At 42.2% G+C, this 21,790-nt stretch overlaps 1 protein-coding gene across 2 annotated transcripts in view; it reads right to left on the reverse strand.

Annotated features, from left to right (window-relative positions):
• The window catches only part of LOC135542507 (signal transducer and activator of transcription 1-alpha/beta-like), a 43,733-nt gene that overhangs the window by 4,461 nt on the left and 17,482 nt on the right, over positions 1–21,790 (reverse strand). The window contains exons 24-43 of one of the 2 annotated variants that reach the window (XM_064969515.1): positions 21,146–21,273; positions 20,770–20,914; positions 20,435–20,530; positions 20,187–20,273; positions 19,972–20,050; positions 19,781–19,872; positions 17,915–18,066; positions 17,635–17,793; positions 17,394–17,486; positions 17,226–17,285; positions 17,019–17,130; positions 16,501–16,542; positions 16,270–16,353; positions 16,061–16,159; positions 15,722–15,919; positions 15,239–15,330; positions 14,905–15,044; positions 9,794–9,982; positions 3,601–3,676; positions 1,759–1,879 (exon numbers count right to left, since the gene is read on the reverse strand). In XM_064969515.1, coding sequence (XP_064825587.1) covers positions 1,759–1,879; positions 3,601–3,676; positions 9,794–9,982; positions 14,905–15,044; positions 15,239–15,330; positions 15,722–15,919; positions 16,061–16,159; positions 16,270–16,353; positions 16,501–16,542; positions 17,019–17,130; positions 17,226–17,285; positions 17,394–17,486; positions 17,635–17,793; positions 17,915–18,066; positions 19,781–19,872; positions 19,972–20,050; positions 20,187–20,273; positions 20,435–20,530; positions 20,770–20,914; positions 21,146–21,273 — 2,244 coding nt within the window. Of the gene's footprint in view, positions 1–1,758; positions 1,880–3,600; positions 3,677–9,793; positions 9,983–14,904; positions 15,045–15,238; positions 15,331–15,721; positions 15,920–16,060; positions 16,182–16,269; positions 16,354–16,500; positions 16,543–17,018; positions 17,131–17,225; positions 17,286–17,393; positions 17,487–17,634; positions 17,794–17,914; positions 18,067–19,780; positions 19,873–19,971; positions 20,051–20,186; positions 20,274–20,434; positions 20,531–20,769; positions 20,915–21,145; positions 21,274–21,790 lie in introns of those variants that run through there. The other variant, XM_064969516.1, reaches the window with a different exon arrangement.

Below are 21,790 nucleotides of genomic sequence, written 5' to 3' on the forward strand. Positions count from 1 at the left end.
AAAGCACGCAGGGGTCTAAACCCCCCCCCTTGAGGTTCTTAAGAGAGCAGCCAGGTCAGTGAGAGAAGGGAAGAAGTCCATTTGAGCAGCAGCAAGGGATGAGAAAATAGACTAAAGGACACTGAAGAGTTACGTTGATAAAAAAAGAAAAACATGTATTGGTGTGAAAGAGAGGATATTATAGAGTAGCAGAGACACACATGTTCATATCTGACGACATGGAGTCTGAGCTTGCTGAACATATCAAGAATCTCGCAGATCTGTTTCATGGGCTTAGTAACCTTAAATGTAGAGTACTTGCCTACGAATTGGCACATTGAAACAACATCTCTGTCCCAGACAACTGGTCAAGAAATGGAAGGCTAAGTGATACTGAACATAGAGATCTACAGTATATCGGAATGTAGGAATTCATTTAAGATATACAATATACCACAACCTCATTCAATTAATTAAACTTTGACCTACGAGCACCATCACCCACTGTCAGGGGACGCCATCACCCACTTACCCCAAGGTGGCTCAATTTACCCTGTCCCTATGCTCAATTTACCCTGTCCCTATGCTCAATTTACCCCACATCGGGGGAAAGTTGTCAAGAAACCACTTTTTGGGGACAAGCTGTGTTTTCAGACCTGTTATGTTTACATGAATTCAGATTATTTCCATGGATGCACAACATCCTGAAATATACTTAATGTATACTGAACCTAAATATAAAACACAACATGCAACAATTTCAAAGATTTTACTGAGTTACAGCTCATGTATGTAAATCAGTCAATTGAAATAAATTAATTAGGATTTCACATGACCGAGCAGGGGTGTCCACCCACTGGGCAGCCATTCAGAATTAGTTTTCTAGCACAAAATGTCTTTATTATAGACAGCAATACTCCTCAGACAATCCCACAGGTGAATAAGCCGGATGTGGAGGTCCTGGGCTGGCGTGGTTACAAATTGTCTGCGGTTCTGAGGCTGGTTTGACATACTACCAATTTCTCTAGAATGTCGTTGGAGGTAGCTTATGATAGAGAACTTAACATTAAATTCTCTGGCAACAGCTCTGGTGGACATTCCTGTAGTCAGCATGCCAATTGCACACTCAATCAGAACTTGAGACATCTGTGACATTGTGTTGTGTGACAAAACTGCACCTTTTAACTTGGCCTTTTATTGTCCACAGCACCTGTGCACCTGTGTAATGATCATGCTGTTTAATCAGGTGTGGCATATCAAAAAGCTGTCAGGTGGAAGGATTCTCTTGGCTAAGGAGAAATGCTCTCGAACAGGGATGTAACCAAATATGTGCTCATAGTTTTAGAGAAATAAGCTCTTTGTCAATCTGAAAAATTATTTATTATTTCAGCTCATGAACCATGGGACCCACTTTACATGTCATATATTTGTTTTGTTTTGCGTAGATAGCTTTGTTAGAAATAATACTACACTCTTAGAAAAAAAAGGTGCCATCTAGAACCAAATAGGGTTCTTTGCTGTCCCCATTGGAGAACCCTTAAAATAACCCATTTTGGTTCCAAATAAAAAACCTTTTGGATCCAGGTAGAACCCTTTTGGGTTGCATGTATAACCCTTTCCACAAAGGGTTCTACATGGAACCTTACATGGCTCTACCTGGAACCAAAAAGAGTTCTCCTATGGGGACAGCCACAGAACCCATTTCTAAGAGTGCATATTTACCTTGACATAGTAATGCTGAATATCACAGTAAAGAGCCAGAGAGGAAATTGCACTTACCACAGCAGTATAAATATTCTTAGGACTTCCACTCCAAAAATGGAGCACTAGCCAACTTTCCAGCTCTTCAAACACTTTTGGCGGCATGAGCATCATCTTGTCTTGCAGTCTAGATGGGTGACTAAAACACATTGCAAAATAAGGGTTAATTCAATCAGATTATGGATTATACCCAAACCAGAACATTGCAAATATAATGTCTTCCTGTTATAGATTAATAAATATGTACAGTGGGGAGAACAATTATTTGATACAATGCCGATTTTGCATGTTTTACTATTACAAAGCATGTAGAGGTCTGTAATTATTATCATAGGTACACTTCAACTGAGAGACAGAAAAATCCAGAAAATCACATTATATGATTTTAAAGTAATTCATTTGCATTTTATTGCATGACATAAGTATTTGATCACCTACCAACCAGTAAGAATTCCGGCTCTCACAGGCCTGTTAGTTTTTCTTTAAGAAGCCCTCCTGTTCTCCACTCATTACTTGTATTAACTGCACCTGTTTGAACTCGTTACCTGTATAAAAGACACCTGTCCACACACTCAATCAAACAGACTCCAACCTCTCCACAATGGCCAAGACCAGAGAGCTGTTTAAGGACATCAGGGGTAAAATTGTAGATCTGCACAAGGCTGGGATGGGCTACAGGACAATAGGCAAGCAGCTTGGTGAGAAGGCAACAACTGTTGGTGCAATTATTAGAAAATGGAAGAAGTTCAAGATGAAGGTCAATCACCCTTGGTCTGGGGCTCCATGCAATATCTCACCTCGTGGGGCATCAATGATCATGAGGAAGGTGAGAGATCAGCCCAGAACTACACGGCAGGACCTGGTCAATGACCTGAAGAGAGCTGGGACCACAGTCTCAAAGAAAACCCATTAGTAACACACTATGCCGTCATGGATTAAAATCCTGCAGCGCATGCAAGGTCCCCCTGCTCAAGACAGCGCATGTCCAGGCCCGTCTGAAGTTTGCCAATGACCATCTGGATGATCCAGAGGAGGAATGGGAGAAGGTCATGTGGTCTGATGAGACAAAAATAGAGCTTTTTGGTCGAAACTCCACTCGCCGTATTTGGAGGAAGAAGGATGAGTACAACCCCAAGAACGCCATCCCAACAATGGAGCATGGAGGTGGAAACATCATTCTTTTGGGGATGCTTTTCTGCAAAGAGGACAGGACAACTGCACCGTATTGAGGGGAGGATGGATGGGGCCACGTATCGCGAGATCTTGGCCAACAACCTCCTTCCCTCAATAAGAGCATTGAAGATGGGTCATGGCTGGGTCTTCCAGCATGACAACGAAACACACAGCCAGGGCAACTAAGGAGTGGCTCCGTGAGAAGCATCTCAAGGTCCTGGAGTGGCCTAGCCAGTCTCCAGACCTGAACCCAATAGAAAATCTTTGGAGGGAGCTGAAAGTCCATATTGCCCAGTGACAGCCAAGAAACCTTAAGGATCTGGAGAAGGTCTGTAAGGAGGAGTGGGCCAAAATCCCTGCTGCAGTATGTGCAAACCTGGTCAAGAACTACAGGAAATGTATGATCTCTGTAATTGCAAACAAAAGGTTTCTATACCAAATATTAAATTATTATTTTCTGATACATCAAATACTTATGTCATGCAATAAAATGCTAATTAATTACTTTAAAATCATGTGATTTTTCTGGATTTTTGTTGTAGATTCCATCTCTCACAGTTGAAGTGTACTTATGATAAAGATTACAGACCTCTACATGCTTTGTAAGTAGGAAAACCTGCAAAATCGGCAGTGTATCAAATACTTGTTCCCCCCCAACGTTTGAAGGGTAGCCTACTCTAAACTTACACTTCCGACACTGTAATGAAAACTTTCTGTATGTATCCTGTGCCAGTGGGACTCTCCACATCCATGGGCTCTGATGCTGAAAAACAAAATGGTGGACAAGATGGACAATTAAGGTGTTGTTTAGGGATGCACCGATAGTACATTTTTGTCCGATACCGATATCTTCCTTGCCCCCCAAAAAATGATACCGATAACCAATATTAACAATTTTTAGCGGCCTTTTAAGCGTTCTAGTACAGTTAAATAGTTAACACACACACATGGACTCAGCGGTCTAAGGCACTGCATCTCAGTGCAAGAGGCGTCACTAGTCTAGTTACATAGAAAGGATACACACACACACACTGACCAAAAAGTAATTTTGTTAGCATTTACGTACAGTGGCTTGTGAAAGTATTCACCCCCCTTGGCATTCTTCAAACAAGAAATAAGACAAAAAAACTGAACTTGAGCGTGCATAGCTATTCACCCCCCCAAAGTAAATACTTTGTAGAGCCACTTTTGTTGTTGTTGAATTTTACCCCTTTTTCTCCCCAATTTCGTGGTGTCCAATCGTTTTTAGTAGCTACTAGCTTGTCTCATCGCCACTACTCCCGTACGGGCTTGGGAGAGACAAAGGTTGAAAGTCATGAGTCCTCCAATACACAAGCCGCACTGCTTCTTAACACAGCGCGCATCCATCCCGGAAGCCAGCCGCACCAATGTGTCGGAGGAAATACCGTGCACCTGCCAATCTTGGTTAGCACGCACTGCGCCCGGCCCACCACAGGAGTCGCTGGTGCGCGATGAGACAAGGACATCCCTAACGGCCAAGCCCTCCCTAACCCGGATGCCGCTAGGCCAAGTGTACGTCGCCCCACGGAGTCTGATGGCACAACTGGCGCTGCAGTACAGCGCCCTTAACCACTGCGCCACCCGGGAGGCGTAGAGCCACCTTTTGCAGCAATTACAGCTGCAAGTCTCTTGGGGTATGTCTCTATAAGCTTGGCACATCTAGCCACTGGGATTTTTGCCCATTCTTCAAGGCAAAACTGCTCCAGCTCCTTCCAGTTGGATGGGTTCCGCTGGTGTACAGCAATCTTTTAAGTCATAACACAGATTCTCAATTGGATTGAGGTCTGGGCATTGACTAGGACATTCCAAGACATTAAATGTTTCCCCTTAACTTGAGTGTTGCTTTAGCAGTATGCTTAGGGTCATTGTCCTGCTGGAAAGTGAACCTCCGTCCCAGTCTCAAATCTCTGGAATACTGAAAACAGGTTTCCCTCAAGAATTTCCCTGCATTTTTAGCAACATCCATCATTCCTTCAAGTTTTGACCAGTTTTCCAGTCCCTGTCGATGGAAAATATCCCCACAGCATGATGCTGCCACCACCATGCTTCACTGTGGGGATGGAGTTCTCAGGGTGATGAAAGGTGTTGGGTTTGCGCCAGACATAGCGTTTTCATTGATGGCCAAAAATATATATTTTAGTCTCATCTGACCATATGTTTGGGGAGTCTCCCACATGCCTTTTGCCAAACATGTTTACTTATTATTTTCTGGCCAAGTTTTCTGTAAAGCCCAGCTCTGGAGTTTACGGCTTAAAGTGGTCCTATGGACAGATACTCCAATCTCCGCTGTGGAGCTTTGCAGCTCCTTCAGGGTAACCTTGTCTCTTTGTTGCCTCTCTGATTCATGCCCTCCTTGCCTGGTCCGTGTGTTTTGGTGGGCAGCCCTCTCTTGGCAGGTTTGTTGTGGTGCCATATTCTTTCCATTTTTTAATAATGGATTTAATGGTGCTCCGTGGGATGTTCAAAGTTTCAGATATTTTTTTTATAACCCAACCCTGATCTGTACTTCTCCCCAACTTTGTCCCTGACCTGTTTGGAGAGCTCCTTGGTGTTCATGGTGTCACTTGCTTGGTGGTGCCCCTTGCTTCGTGGTGTTGCAGACTCTGGGGCCTTTCAGAACCGGTGTATATATACACACACACACACACAGCTCATGTGACACTTAAATAAAGTCCACCTGTGTGCAATCTAACTAATTATGTGACTTCAGAATGTAATTGGTTGCACCAGATCTTATTTAGGGGCTTCATAGCAAAGGGGGTGAATAATTACACAACACTTTTCCGTTTGGTATTTTTTTGAAACAAGTAATTATTTTCCATTTCACGTCACCACAAGTGGACTATGAGATCCAAAAAATCCATGAAATCCAAATAAAAATCAATTTAAATTACAGGTTGTAATGCAACAAAATAGGAAAAATGCCACGGGGGTGAATACTTTTGCAAGGCACTGTATGTCCCCATTACCAGTAAAACATAATCAAAACCTATTTTTAACTTATTTGCAGTGCTGTTTCATTGTTCATTTGTTCAGTTTCATTCTCAACCAGGATTTCATCATGCATGTCAAGCAGTGAAGTTTCATCTGTCTGCCCGTGGCCTCTCTTCCTCGGTGCGCACTATCATTGTGTCTTTTTCCATTTTGTCCAGCTGTGTATGTAACATTTCACATAAACCCTGTTTGTCTGCATCGAAGTAGTGGTCCTTTGTACCTAGCATCGAGCATGGTGGTGACACAGTAAAGTGGCTCAGAGAGAATACCACCAAATTGCTTGATCACAGCCTCAAGGACTTTTGTTAGTTAACCCAACGGTCTATGTCGTCAATTTTGTTGAGCAGGCGTTTCAATACCATGACAGAGGGTATCACGTCTGCTGCAGATGCAGTTGAGCTTATTTCTCGAGTCAGTTGTTCGAATGGAGCTAGGAGTGTTCATGTTTCCAAGTTTCAAACATGTTCTTAAAATGCCATTGAAATGGCAGCAGTGGTATGAAAACCAGCACATTCTTGAGCATGCAAAACGGCTTTCCTCAGTTCAAAATCCTTGTCGACACACTGTGCTGTCAGAATCATAATGCTCATGGGGCTGACGTCGCTGGTCCAAATGTCAGTCGTGAAGCTAATAGCAGTGACTCTCACGGATGTGAGTTTCAACAATAATGTGTAACTCCGGTAGGGCAACATCTGAAAAATAGTGTCTACCGGGGCTCGACCAGTCGGCGAAAGCCAACATCATCCACGACAACGCACGGTTGATTGTCAAGGGCAATGAATTCCACTATCTTGGCGTTAATGGATTTCGCCTTCTAGTTGTCTCGCTTAAATTTTCTTATCCTTTCAAATGACTGCTGGACTTGAACTTGTTTAGTTGTTGGAAGTGTACACTTAGTATTTTCTGCTTTTGTTCTGTATAGCACTGCATTTCTCGTGGCGTCATTACGTCATCGACCTATGTTATATTGGTATGCACATCAGCTTTAACATCGGTTTTGCACATCGGCGTTAAACTAGACATCATGCCGATGTTGGCATTTTTAGCTAATATCGTCCGATTCCGAAATGCTCCCCAATATATCGTGCATCCCAAGTGTTGTTCATAATAAACATCCCCAAAGGTTTACCAGACATCATGTCATTGAGGGGATTTTAAACAGTAATAGAATGCCTAATCTTTTCCTTCCATTTTCTGACCAACATCAGATTGTTAATTCCTATAATTCTATAATGTGAAATGTCTTATTATTATTTTGTAAACGCTTATATTTGATGTGCCTATAGTCGATGTAGGTGCCTGCGTGGAAAACTAATCTGTCTGTTCAACCTAGAGACTTTTGTTTTTGCATGAACTGTGTCTCAATACACAACATCCGCCGATGTTAGTTTACCACATCTGCGGTGGAATCAGGCAGCTCTACAGCGGAGTGACCCCATTATGGAAAGCTGAGACTCATGGCCGTTTTAGTCCATGACAAGCTAAACGGGACTCGTTTGAAGTCCATCCCTTCGGCATGCCGACTGTTTGTTTTTCTTCCCACGAAAACGGCAGTCAACTCCGAACGGTTTAAGCCAGAAACAAAATGACCCCACTATGGACAGCTGAGACTCACAAACGGGTCAGCTGTTTTGCTCTACAACACCCACAAGCTTAACCCCAAGGAGTCTGAGACGATATCTATAAAGCTAACATATATAATTGTTTTATTTTGATCATAAGATGGACCAGCTATTTTTAGGACCTCTGTAGATCTACCCAAAAAAAACTTTAGAACTACCTCGTTAAATGTGATCTGATCTTCTAAGTCACAGCAATAGACAAACAGCGTGCTTAAACTAATAACACACAAATGATTGTATTTGTCTTGTCTATATTGAATACATAATTGAAACATTCACAGTGTACGTTGGAAAAAAGTACCCCTAGACTAATGACTTCACCAAAAGGAGTCAGCTAACCTGGAGTCCAATCAATGAGACGAGATTGGAGATGTTGGTTAGAGTTGCCCTGCCCTATAAAAAAACCCCACAAAATTTGAGTTTGCTATTCACAAGAATTATTGCCAGATGTGAACCATGCTTCGAACAAAAGTGATCTCAGAAGACCTAAGATTAAGAATTGTTGACTTGCATAAAGCTGGAAAGGGTTACAAAAGTATCTCTAAAAGCCTTGATGTTCATCAGTCCACAGTAAGACGAATTGTCAATAAATGGAAAAAGTTCAGCACTGTCGCTACTCTCCCTAGGAGTGGCCGTCCTGCAAAGATGACTACAAGAGCACAGCACAGAATGCTCAATGAGGTTAAGAAGAATCCTAGAGTGTCAGCTAAAGACTTACAGAAATCTCTGGAACATGGTAACATCTCTGTTAACGAGTCTACGATATGTAAAACACTAAACAAGAATGGTGTTTTTGGGAGGACACCACAGAAGAAGCCAATGCTGTCCAACATGTTCGCAAAAGAGCACCTGGATGTTCCACAGCACTTCTGGCAAAATATTCTGTGGAAGAATTAAACTCAAATTGAGTTGTTTGAAAGGAACACACAACACTATGAGCGGAGAAAAAATGGCACAGCCCAACATCAAAACCTAATTCCAACTGTAAAGTATGGTGGAGGGAGCATCGTGGTTTGGGGCTCCTTTGCTGCCTCGGAGCCTGGACAGCTTGGTATCATCGACGGAAAAATTAATTCCCAAGTTTATCAAGACATTTTGCAGGGCAATGTAAGGATATCTGTCCGCCAAATGAAGCTCAGAAGTTGGGTGATGCAACAGGACAACAACCCAAAACACAGAAGTAAATCAACAACAGAATGGCTTCAACAGAAGAAAATACGCCTTATGGAGTGAACCAGTAAGAGACCTGACCTCAACCCAATTTAAAATGCTTGTGACATGACCTCGAGAGCGATTCACACCAGACATCCTAAGAATATTGCTTAACTGAAACAGTTTTGTAAAGATTGTTGGAGTCGGCTAAACTTTGAACATTTGAGATATTAAAAGAGTTTGTAAAAAGAATGGAATGTGTTTGATGGAGGATAGGAGAGCGATGTGTTGATATAGGGATGACATATGGATATATGTGGGTCAGGAGGTGAGGTCAGTTCCCCTTAAGGGAGTAATCAGGGTTGCTATCTGGTTACCTTCATGTGGAGAAAATAAACTGTAAGGAAGAGGAGTGTCTTAAGTAGGATGTTTATATACTGTGATGTCTGAAATGCTTTGCTGTCTGTTTTCAGCTGTACAGGACCTTTGGGAAGAATAAACTTGGTTAAAGCTTCTCTGAAAAATAAGAAACCAACAAGATGAATGCTCCAAAAATCCTCCTGACCGTTGTGCAGGTCTGATCCGCAACTACAGAAAGCGTTTGGTTGAGTTTATTGCTGCTAAAGGAGGGTCAACCAGTTATTAAATCCAAGGGTTCACATACTTTTTCCACCCTACACAGCAAATGTTTACACAGTGTGTTCAATAAAAAAAAAGTATAATTGAAAAAAACGTCTATAATGAAAATGTATATTTCTTGTGTGTTATTAGTTTAAGCAGACTGTTTGTCTATTGTTGTGACTTAGATGAAGATCAGATCAAATTTTATGAGCAATTTAGGCAGAAATCCAGGTACTTCCAAAACAACGCAGAGCCAATTGTGCGCCGCCCTATGGGACTCCCAATCCATGATCCAGCCTGGATTCGAACCAGGGTGTCTGTAGTGACGCCTCAAGCACTGATGCAGTGCTTTAGCCCGCTGCGCCACAAAAATAAATCAAGATGAAGTATGGTTTGAGGTGTCTGAAAAGCATTTGAGAGATATAGGAAAGCATCAGGAACAAAGAAACAAAAGGTTGCTGGCTGCTTACCCTTTGAGGCCCTGGTGTAGAACTTTCCGAAGGCCTCGTCTTTGGGGAGGTCTGGGTAGAGGAAGCAGAGTGGGTTCTCTGGGATGTTCCCAGCTGCCATCACCTTGTAGTTGCGGATGATTTCAGGTAGAGAGATGACAGACAGCTTCTTCTTGGTACAAGGCTCCACAGCATGGAATACAGGCTTATCTGTGGAACATGGGTGACAGGTACAGTTGAAGTCAGAAGTTCACATACACCTTCGCCAAATACATTTAAACTCAGTTTCATAATTCCTGACATTTAATCCTCGTAAAAATTCCCTGTCTTAGGTCAGTTAGGATCACCACTTTATTTTAAGAATGTGAAATGTCAGAATAATAGTAAAGAGAATGATTTATTTCAGCATTAATTTCTTTCATCACATTCAAAGTGGGTAAGAAGTTTACAAACACTCAATTAGTATTTGGTTCTTGGTAAATGCATTTGGTAATTGTTTAACTTGGGTCAAAATGTTGTTTCGGGTAGCCTTCCACAAAAAGTTGAATTTTGGCCCATTCCTCCTGACAGAGCTGGTGTAACTTAGTGAGGTTTGTAGGCCTCCTTGCTCGCACACGCTTTTTCAGTTCTGTCCACAAATTTTCTATAGTATTGAGGTCAGGGCTTTGTGATTGCCAGTCCAATACCTTGACTTTGTTGTCCTTAAGCCATTTTGCCATAACGTTGGAAGTATGCTTGGGGTCATTGTCCATTTGGAAGACCCATTTACCACCAAGCTTTAACTTCCTAACTGATGTCTTGAGATGTTGCTTCCAATATATCCACAATTTTCCTCCCTCATGATGCCATCTATCTTGTGAAGTGCACCAGTCCCTCCTGCAGCAAAGCACCCCCACAACATGATCAAATCAAATGTATTTATATAGCCCTTCGTACATCAGCTGATATCTCAAAGTGCTGTACAGAAACCCAGCCTAAAACCCCAAACAGCAAGCACATGATGCTGACACCCCCATGCTTCATGGTTGGGATGGTGTTTTTCGGCTAACCCGGTTTCCTCCAAGCATAACGATGTTCATTATGGCCAAACTGTTCTATTTTTGTTTCATAAGACCAGACAACATTTCTCCAAAAAGTACAATCTTTGTCCCCAGGTGCAGTTGCAAACCGGAGTCTAGCTTTTTTATGACGGTTATGGAGCAGTGGCTTCTTCCTTGCCGAGCGGCCTTTCTGGTCATGCCGATATAGGAATCGTTTTACTGTGGATATAGATACTTTTGTACCCATTTCCTCCAGCATCTTCACAAGGACCTTTGCTGTTCTGGGATTGATTTGCACCTTCCGCGCCAAAGTACGTTCATTTCTAGGAGACAGAACGAGTCTCCTTCCTGAGCGGTATCAGGCTGCTTGGTCCCATGGTGTTTATACTTGTGTACTATTGTTTGTACAGATGAATGTGGTACCTTCAGGCATTTGGAAATTGCTCCCAAGGATGAACCAGACTTGTGGAGGTCTACATTTTTTTTCTGAGGTCTTGGCTGATTTCTTTTGATTTTCCCATGATGTCAAGCAAAGAGGCACTGAGTTTGAAGGTAGGCCTTGAAATATATCCACAGGTACACCTCCAATTGACTCAAATGATGTCAATTAGCCTATCAGAAGCTTCTAAAGCCATGACATCATTGTCTGGAATTTTCCAAGCTGTTTAAAGGCTTATGTGTATGTAAACTTCTGACCCACTGGAATTGTGATACAGTGAATTATAAGTCAAATACTCTGTCTAAACAATTATTGGAAAAATGACTTGTGTCATGCACAAAGTAGATGTCTTAACCAACTTGCCAAAACTAGTTGTTAACAAGAAATTTGCAGAGTAGTTGAAAAACAAGTTTATGACTCCAACCTAACAAGCTGACGACACCGCTCGCGTCGAGAGCGCTGCAAAATAAATTTAGAGATCTATATTATTCAATTATTGAACCCACACTGCTCGCATGCGCCAACAAGCATCTGCGTTGCCAAGGGCTAAAATAGAAGTCAGTTCTATTTTTGACACAGATCGCGCTGCAAGTCCTGCCTCTCCCATCTCCTCATTGGTTTATAGAAGCGGGTACCCACGTGCCATCTCCTCATTGGTTATACCCACGTGGGTGACTGAAAGACGAATGAGTTCAGGGGCGGTAATGCACCTAATTTATGAAAGTTGCCAATCACAATATAAAGTCAAGAGAAGAAAAATCCTGGAAGGAGGAGAGATGACTAGAAACGATTCGGTTGACTGTTTTATGTGTGGTTTAATTGGCGGAGTAGAGGACCTTGTGCATTTCAGGTAAAATAACAACTCAATGTTTATATCCTCTGGACAAATTAGCTAGCAACAGCAAGCCAGCTAAATAGGACAAATTTGCCATAAATGTTTAATGCTTCTCGACCTGTCCCCAAATTAACATAATTGGTTCAGAGTTTGTTTTGATATTTTAACCTGCGTGTCGTGATCGCTTTTGGTGTGGGGGGACAAAATACATTTATGCACGATGGCGCGCGCAGCCGGTTTGGGTTCCGTGTAAGTGTATGTAAACTTCCGACTTCAACTCTATATCTGGCGACAGGTTTAGCATTCATCTTTGCATTCTAACAGAAAGTAGGCTGGCCCTCTGTCATCGCATTGGTCAAAACATTGCATTCTGTTAATTTATAAAGCCCTTTTGCAAAAAAAACAAACAATTTACCTAACATTGTTACTAACATATAGAAGTATGAGTTACCATACGACGTCACAGGGATGGTTAACTCTTGAAATTCCTTCTGTCACTACAGATTTAGGATTAAACAACTTTTAGTTGATTTGCACCTCATTTATAGAACCATTGAGAATAATCTACAGTTGGATGCATTGGTGGTCAGAAGACACGGATGCTACACTACAGGACTGTTTTGCAAGCACAGACTGGAATACGTTCTGGGATTCATCCGCATCGAGCTAAAGGCTAGCGCTACCGCTTTCAAGGAGTGGGACACTAATCCAGACGCTGAGAAGAAATCCCGCTATGCCCTCAGACGAACCATCAAACAAGCAAAGCGTCAATACAGGATTAAGATTGAATCATACTTCACCGGCTCTGACGCTCGTCGGATGTGTCAGGGCTTGAAAACTATTACGGACTACAAGGGGAAACCCAGACGCAAGCTGACCAGTGACGGGAACCTACCAGACGAGCTAAATGCCTTTTATGCTCGCTTCAAGGCAAGCAACACTGAAGCATGCACGAGAGCACCTGCTGTTCTGGATGACTGTGTGATAATGCTCTCGATAGCCGATGTGAGCAAGACCTTTAAACAGGTCAACATAAACACAAGGCCGCAGGGCCAGACGGGTTACCAGGACATGTACTCAAAGCATGCACGGACCAACTGGTAAGTGTCTTCATTGACATTTTCAACATGTTTCAAGCAGACCACCATAGTCCCAGGGAAGCGAAGGTAACATGCCTAAATGATTACCGCCCCATAGCACTCACGTCGGTAGCCATGAAGTGCTTTGAAAGTCTGGTCATTGCTCACATCAATAGTATCCTCCGATACCCTAGACCCACTAATTTGCATACTGCCCCAACAGATCTACAGATGACGCAATCTCAATCACACTCCACACTGCCCTTTCCCACCTGGACAAAAGGAACACCTATGTGAGAATGCTGTTCATTGACTACAGCTCAGCATTCAACACCATAGTGCCCACGAAGCTCATCACTAAGCTAAGGACCCTGGGACTAAACATCTCCCTCTGCAACTGGATCCAGGACTTCTTGACGGGTCGCCCCCAGGTGGTAAGGGTAGGCAACGTCTACCATGCTGATCCTTAACACTGGGGCCCCTCAGGGGTGTGTATTTAGTCCCCTCTTGTACTCCCTGTTCACCCACGACGGTGTGGCCAAACACGACTCCAACACCATCATTACGTTTGCTGACGAATCAACAGTGGTAGGCCTGAGACAGCCTATAGGAAGGAGTTCAGAGAACTGGCAGTGTGGTGCCAGGACAACAACCTTTCCCTCAATGTGAGCAAGACAAAGGAGCTCTTCATGGACTACAGGAAAAGGTGGGCCGAACACGTCCCCATTAACATCAACAGGGCTGTCGGGGAGCAGGTCAAGAGCGTCAAGTTCCTTGGTGTCCACATCACCAACAAGCTATCATGGTCTAAACACACAAAGACAGTCGTGAAGAGGGCAAGACAAAACCTTTTCCCCCTCAGGAGACTGAAAAGATTTGGCATGGGTCCCCAGATCCTCAAAACGTTCTACAGCTGCACCATCGAGAGCATCCTGACCACTTGTATCATCGCCTGGTATGGCAACTGCTCGGCATCTGACCACAAGGCACTACAGAGGGTAGTGAGTACGGCCCAGAACATCACAGACCAAGCTTCCTGCCATCCAGACCCTTTATAATAAGCGGTGTCAGAGGAAAGCCCCAAAAATTGTCAGAGACTCCAGTCACTCAAGTCATAGACTGATTACTCTGCTACCGCACGGCAAGTAGTAACAGATAGCCAAGTCTAGGACCAAAAGGCTCCTTAACATCTTTTACCCCCAAGCCATAAGACTGATGAACAATTAATCAAATGGCCACCCCACTATTACATTAACCCCCCCTCCATTTGTTTTGTACACTGCTGCTACTTGCTGTTTATTCTCTAAGCATAGTCACTTCACCCCTACCTACATGTATCCCCTGTATATAGCCGCGTTATTGTTTTGTTATTGAGTTACTTATTATTTTTTACTTTAGTTTATTTGGTAAATATTTTCTTAACTCTTCTAGAACTGCACTGTTAGTTAAGGGCTTGTAAGTAAGCATTTCACGGTAAGGTCTACACTTGTTGTATTTGACACGTGACAAATCAAGTTTGATTTGGTCCCTTTTGGGCAATTTAGTTTGTTGGTTGAGGACCTCTTTATTGAGAATTTAGTGTAGTGTTTTCCTATACTCCCATGCTGCCTTCTGGATTCCACCCAGTAATCCACTCTGCTAGAATAACAAAAACGAAAATAAACAAACACAGATTCAAATATAACACCTTTAATTGTAAATGGCTACAGTGTGTGTCCTTGCGCAAGTGTGCTACTCACCGTTTAGGTCGTGTTCCACCCAAGTGAATGTGATGGCTCCGCCTCTGCTACTCTCACTGAAGCGCAGAAGGAACGTGCCTGGACACTTCCCAGTCAGCATGGCCTTTGCCCTCTCCTTACTCACAAAGCCCAGGATGCAACTGTAGTGGGAGGGAACAAGCAACATTTCTTTATTACTTACATTACTGTAGTTGTTTTAGTAGACAGGGACAATGCACATTGTTCATCATGGCTGTCAATGTGCCAGATGTAGCCATTCAGCTAATATGTCATCCCTACAAGAGCACTAGTTATTTGTAATTGTCAATCCCAAAAAGAGTAAAGAATAACTCACCCATCATTCCACAGGGACAGCAGATGTCTCTTGATGAGGTCCAGGATGTCTTCGATCCACAGACAGAAGGGAACGCTATTCTCACTGAGGCTCTGTAGTTGACACAAGGGAGCACTTACTCGATGTCATACATACATACGTATCTCTCTTTGTGAACTGTAAATATTTTAAACAAAGTAAAACTTATAAAAGGATTTATATAGCATACATAAAGGCTTCACAAATCATCTTCAAGTGTATGTCATACTCTATAAATGGTGTATAAACATACATAGGACATTATGTCACATTTGGCAAGACACCCTACAGTGGGAGTTGTTTTTTCACCCTTTAAAGAGCATTATATACACTTATAGATGATTTGTGAAGCATTTATGTAGTGTTTATGAAGCATTTATGTTTGCTACAGTATATAAATCCTTTATCAGTTGTACTTTGTTTAAACTGGTATCAAATATTCTGTTTACTCTAATCCTAACCTACCTTGACAGCACCGAACATGGTCCAGGAGATAAGGCCCTCAGGATTCCTCTGTGCTTTCTGGCCCAGTAGTTTGTCAGCCAGCATGCCTAGCTGCTCATCATTGAGCCCCCTCTTGGTGACAGAGGAAAACTGCCAGCTCAGCACCTCGGACAGCTGACCCCAGGACACTGTCGGAGGGCTCAGGAAGAACTCCAGGTCCTGTTCCAACAAATCAATCATATTTATTTAAAAACTCATTGTTAAATCAAATTGTCACAAAGTGTTTGACAGTAAGCCAGCAAAGCACCTTCAAGGCAAGGAAAAACTCCCTAGGAGGAAGGAACCTTGAGAGAAGACTACCTGGGGCTCGCTGGTCAGCATGTTGTACCACAGGATGGAGGCCCAGCCACTGGGCAGCTGGTTGCAGTTGGAGATGACCACGATGGGCAGGGAGATGGTCTAAAATGGACCAGAGGTCAGACTAAGGCAAATTAAATAAGGCCAGAGCGCTGTTGGGCCTCGTAAAAATGGGAGTGTAGGCCTGAATCTCTATATTTCAGATCACTTACCCCTAGTTTGATTTCCAGACCTGACTGGCGGAGTTCCGACTCAAAGCAGATGCAGTGCAGCTCCTCTGTCACAATAAGAGGCCCCTGGAATAACATGGTCAGACAGAGAAACCTAATCCGCACCAGAATGTATTTAATACTCATCATGAAATTCACAAATACTGTACAGATTACCTGGTCATTATAGCCCATTTAAGACCAATCAGAAACCAGCTCTCTTAGGTCTCTTACCTCTTTCTTTCCTCTTCCAGTCACTCTCTGCTCTTGCAGGTTCTGTGTCGAGATCAAAGAATAAACTGTAAAGCAGGGATCATCAACTACTGTAGATTCAGCTGCAGGCCGATATTTTCTTGAGAGGATGGTCAGGGTGCCGGAACATAATTACAAATCATTTGTAGACTACAAACTTACCGCAAGAAGCCCAAACAGATATCATATTTTACTATAACACAATCATATCAAACCTTGCTTACATTTGTATACGGTCACATATATTTATTTAATATGCGTGGGAATACTTTGGAACAGATTTCCAAAATTAAAATCACTTGGAGCTGATTTGCTGGTGTTTTTACAGTAAAAAATAAATAAAAATACACCTTGACCTGCCACTTGACCTCCAAATAAAATGACCGTCAGTTGGGGAACCCTGCTGTAAAGAGTGATGACAGTGCAGGTCCAAATGGACAAATGGGACAACTCATTCAGATGTAGTGCCCTGTATGCCATTTGAAATGGTGCGAGCTTACCAACTCGAAAAACTCTGCAGCCAAGCTTCCATTTGACTCCTCCATAGTCATAACTTTTGTGTTGGTGCCCAATATGTTGAACTTACGAAACCCTTTATTTTCTGTAACGTCCCTGGAGAGAAAAGAAAACGTGCATTCCCCTTTAGTTATGTATTCACATCACAAATTCAAGAGCAGGACAAAATAACTCCACACTCCTTTCCTTACTTGTCAAACAAAGCTTTCACTTTGAGTTGATAGTTGAATTCCTGGAGCTTCACAAGAAATCTAGAGGAGAGGAAATACAAATTAAAACTCACCCAGGACTGTAAGGATCCATAGGAACTACAGATGGGAAGAACTACAGACGGGAGGTGCTGTTGTGTTTGTGCTTACCTGAGCTTGACAGTGAACGGCATCTTTGTCTGCAGCACCAGAGGTCTCTGTGGATGTGTGGGCATACAGGGCTGTCTCTCTACCACCAAGGAACTAAGACACACCACAGAGAAACAAGGAATTTTTAGGTGATATACTGTATAGAGGCGCATATATATATATACACAATTTAAATGATCAAAAACGGCAGCAAAAACAGAGTGGGTGTTTAAATTCGGAATACAAGTGTGGTGTCACTCACTGTTCTAGGAGGTTCCGGAACAGTGCCAAGGCCCGCCCCTCCAGGAAGCCTTTATGCTGTTTGATTGGGTCGTTGTCATATGTGTACTTCTGCTCTAGTTCCTGGAGCTCTTTCAGCTGCTGCCTCACCTGCTGCAGGCTTTCTGCCACCGCTGTGAACCTACAGGGGAAGAAGAAGATGAAGCAGAATAAGAACAATACTTTATTTTGTTGGGTTCCTAAATTCATCTTTTTGCTTGATCAGACAAGAGATGCCCAAAAGAATGAACTAGTCTCCTCACCAGTTCTGCAGTTGGTCCAGACATGCGTTGGGTGGTCCTCCAATACAGGAGCTCTGCTGCCTCTTCTTCCACTCAGGCAGCTCCTCTGAGATCAAGTGTGACTGGACCGCCTCGGCCATGTTGAGCACCTCCGCCAACTGGCCAACCACTTCCTGTGGAGGCAGACAACATATGTATAGTTATTATTTACTCTATAACCGTCATCTACTCTTCAATATGAGCATGCTGGTTATAACTAGGTAATACACTCTTAGTCATTCAGACAGACTATGATACATGGTATTCTTAGCAGTGCTTGATGCATGATTATTCATGCTTTTTGTCATTGCATTTTTTTTATTCACAGTACAATGTCATGGTAAAATGACATTGGACTGTTTAACGTCATCAGGGCTAGAGGTCGACCGATTATGATTTTTCAACGCCGATACCGATTACTGGAGGACCAAAAAAGATAAAAATCGGCCGATTTAATCGGTATGTAATAATGACAATTACAACAATACTGAATGAACGATGAACACTTATTTTAACCTAATATAACACATAAATAAAATCTATTTAGTCTCAAATAAATAATGAAACATGTTCAATTTGGTTTCAATAATGCAAAAAGTGTTGGAGAAGAAAGTAAAAGTGCAATATGTGCCATGTAAAAAAGCTACCGTTTAAGTTCCTTGCTCAGAACATAAGAAAGCTGGTGGTTCCTTATAACATGAGTCTTCAATATTCCCAGTTAAGAAGTTTAAGGTTGTAGTTATCGGAATTATGACGCGTCGACTATTTCTCTCTATATCATTTGTATTTCATATACCTTTGACTATCGGATGTTCTAATAGGCGCTTAGGTATGGCCAACCTAATCTCGGGAGTTGATAGGCTTGAAGTCATAAACAGCGCTGTGCTTTAAGCATTGCTAAGAGCTGCTGGCAAATGCAGTAAAGTGCTGTTTGAATGAATGCTTATGAGCCTGCTGTTGCCTACCACCGCTCAGTCAGACTGCTCTATCAAATCATAGACACACAGAAATACGAGCCTTTGGTCATTAATATTGTCAAATCCGGAAACAATCATTTCGAAAACAAAAAAACATTTATTATTTCAGTCACATACAGAACCGTTCCGTATTTTATCGAACGGATGGCAACCCTAAGTCTAAATATTTCTGTTAGATTGCACAATCTTCAATGTTATGTCATAATTATGTACAATTCTGGCAAATTCATTACAGTCTTTGTTAGGAAGAAATGCTGCAGCCAAAACTGTTGCATGTGCCATGACTCTGGTTGCACTGAACGCAAGAGAAATGAAACAATTTCCTTAGTTAAAATAAATACATGTTAGCAGGCAGTATTAACAAAATATGTAGGTTTAAATATATACTTCTGTGTATTGATTTTAATGAAGGCATTGATGTTTATGGTTAGGTACATTTGTGCAACGATTGTGCATTTCTCGCAGATGTGCTTTTGTTAAATCACCCGTTTGGCAAAGTTGAAGTAGGCTGTGATTCGATGATAAATTAATAGGCACGGATTTGATGATACGCAACGCAGGACAAGCTAGTTAACCTAGTAATATCATAAACCATGTGTAGTTAACTAGTGATTATGTGAAGATTGATAGTTTATGAGATAAGCTTAATGCTCGCTAGCAACTTACCTTGGCTCCTTGTAGCCACAAGGTCCTTTTGATGCTGCACTTGCGAAACAGGTGGTCAGCCTGCCATACAGTCTCCTCGTGGATTGCAATGTAATCGGCCATAATCGGTATCCAAAAAGGCCAATTGTTATGAAAACTTGAAATCGGCCCTAATTAATTGGCCTTGCCGATTAATCGGTCGACCTCTAATCATGACCCCTCTTACCACTCTCTTGAATTTCAGCTTGAAACACATCACTCCAATCTGCAGCTTCTCGTGTTCCAGCTGTTTGGGTGTCAGCCCGTTCATTTCATGTTCTAAAGTGGGAGAAGGAAAAACATTCACTTACTGACTAAACCTGAAACACAGACCTGTAAATAAATGATCTATTACGGATTGAGAATAAAACACCTCACCTCTTTTCTTAAGAATATTTTCCTTAAAGTCATGCTCGTCTTGAAGGTATTCCAGAGACTTTATATTCTGATCCGCTTCCTGGCAAGTGAGATAAACACGTTGGATCAGATAGATGGCAACCCTGACATGTATGAACATGTACTGCAAATCACTGATGGAACTGTTCCACCAGGAAACAACCAACATCTAGTATATGATGGAAATGATAACTCACCTGAACCTTGTTTTTCATGTCTTTGACTTTGTTGTCCAGCTTTTGCTTCTCCAGAACCATGGTGGTCTGTGTGTTTTCTCTGTCAGTCTGAAGAGGAAAATACTGTTCATTTAACTGCACAGTTAAAGCATGTAAACACTCCAATATAGAGTTATGTATTATCTACAATATCTGACAGCACAGACAGAGAAAGACGTGTGGTGATTTTATTAATTACAATGTATGTCAATACAGTTCATGCAGAGCACCTCTATGCTTTTGGCAGCAGCCAGAATCCTCCGCTCCTCCTTCAGGTTTCTGGAGATGATCATGGCCATGTGAACGGGGTCCTTCTGAAAGCGGTCCTGTAGAAGTGGGTACTTTTTTACTACAAACTCAAAAAACATTTACTGACACTGGGGTCATAAATTCCACATCAACAACTCATTCAAAATGTATATATGTCAGGAGTTAAAAGGGGAAATTAGCAACATAAATGTATAACTTTTAATTAATCATTCCTGTAACATACAAGCAATAAAGTATGGAAGGCCACTGGCAGTAAGGTCTGTCCTGAAAAGATGTAACTGAGATAATACTACACCTGGAGGTTTCCCTTGAACTTGCGGATGTTGTGTTGTCGCAGGAGGTCTTTCTCCAGGGCGAAGCGGCTGTGTTGGTCATCAAGACGGGCTAGGAGATCGTGGAAGCGGACAGTGGCCAGGGATTCGTCAACAGCCACATTATCCCTATGGATTGGATCATTGACATACTGTATATCAATCTCAGAACAGCAACATTATCTCTACATAGATATGGATTCACAGGGGAATTAAGATTGGATGAACGAGATGAAATACAATAAAATACAGATATAATTGAAAAGGGTAGAGTACAGGAGAATACCAGTCAAATAAATGGATATACAAAGATCTATTCTAACAGCAGCCTCCCTGCAGTCTTCATCCCTGCTTGCTTACCAGTCGATGCTCTCAATCCACTTGCTGAGGTACTGTCTGATGTCCATGGGGAAGGAGTCAACATAGAGCTGGTGGACCTGCTCCTGGTATTTAGACTCCAGTAGTTGCAGCTGGCACCACTGGGCCATCTAGAACAATGTGCAATAACAGTAAACTTATTACGAAAAAGTATGTCTATGATAGAAACAGGAACCTGACGACATCATGAATAATAATTCACCTTTATATGCCTGGCATGCATCAGCTTGTTGTCCTCCCTTCCCCATGACCTTAATCTCAACACAACGGTTCTGCCCCATTTCCAAACAGTAGCTAGGTTTCCATCCAATTTGCAACAGATTTGAATGCTTACATTCAAAAATCTGCATAATAAAATAGACACATTTCCCCCCCCAGTGATGAGTTTCCATCAAACTGACTTATAACCAAAGTAGATGGTTCTAAGATTGTATTGTACATCAGTTGGGTTCTGTATAAGATACAATGTGAAGTCCTAAACCTAGCATGAAAGTGCATTCTTGTAGCTGTGTTGGCTAACTTGCCTACGAATTGGCACATCGAAACATCCATGTCCCAGACAACTGGTCAAGAAATGGAAGGTGAAGTGATATTGAACAGAGAGATCTATATCTGAATGAAGGAATT

This window comes from Oncorhynchus masou, chromosome 6 (genome assembly GCF_036934945.1).
Source record: "Oncorhynchus masou masou isolate Uvic2021 chromosome 6, UVic_Omas_1.1, whole genome shotgun sequence".
NCBI classification, from domain to species: domain Eukaryota; kingdom Metazoa; phylum Chordata; class Actinopteri; order Salmoniformes; family Salmonidae; genus Oncorhynchus; species Oncorhynchus masou.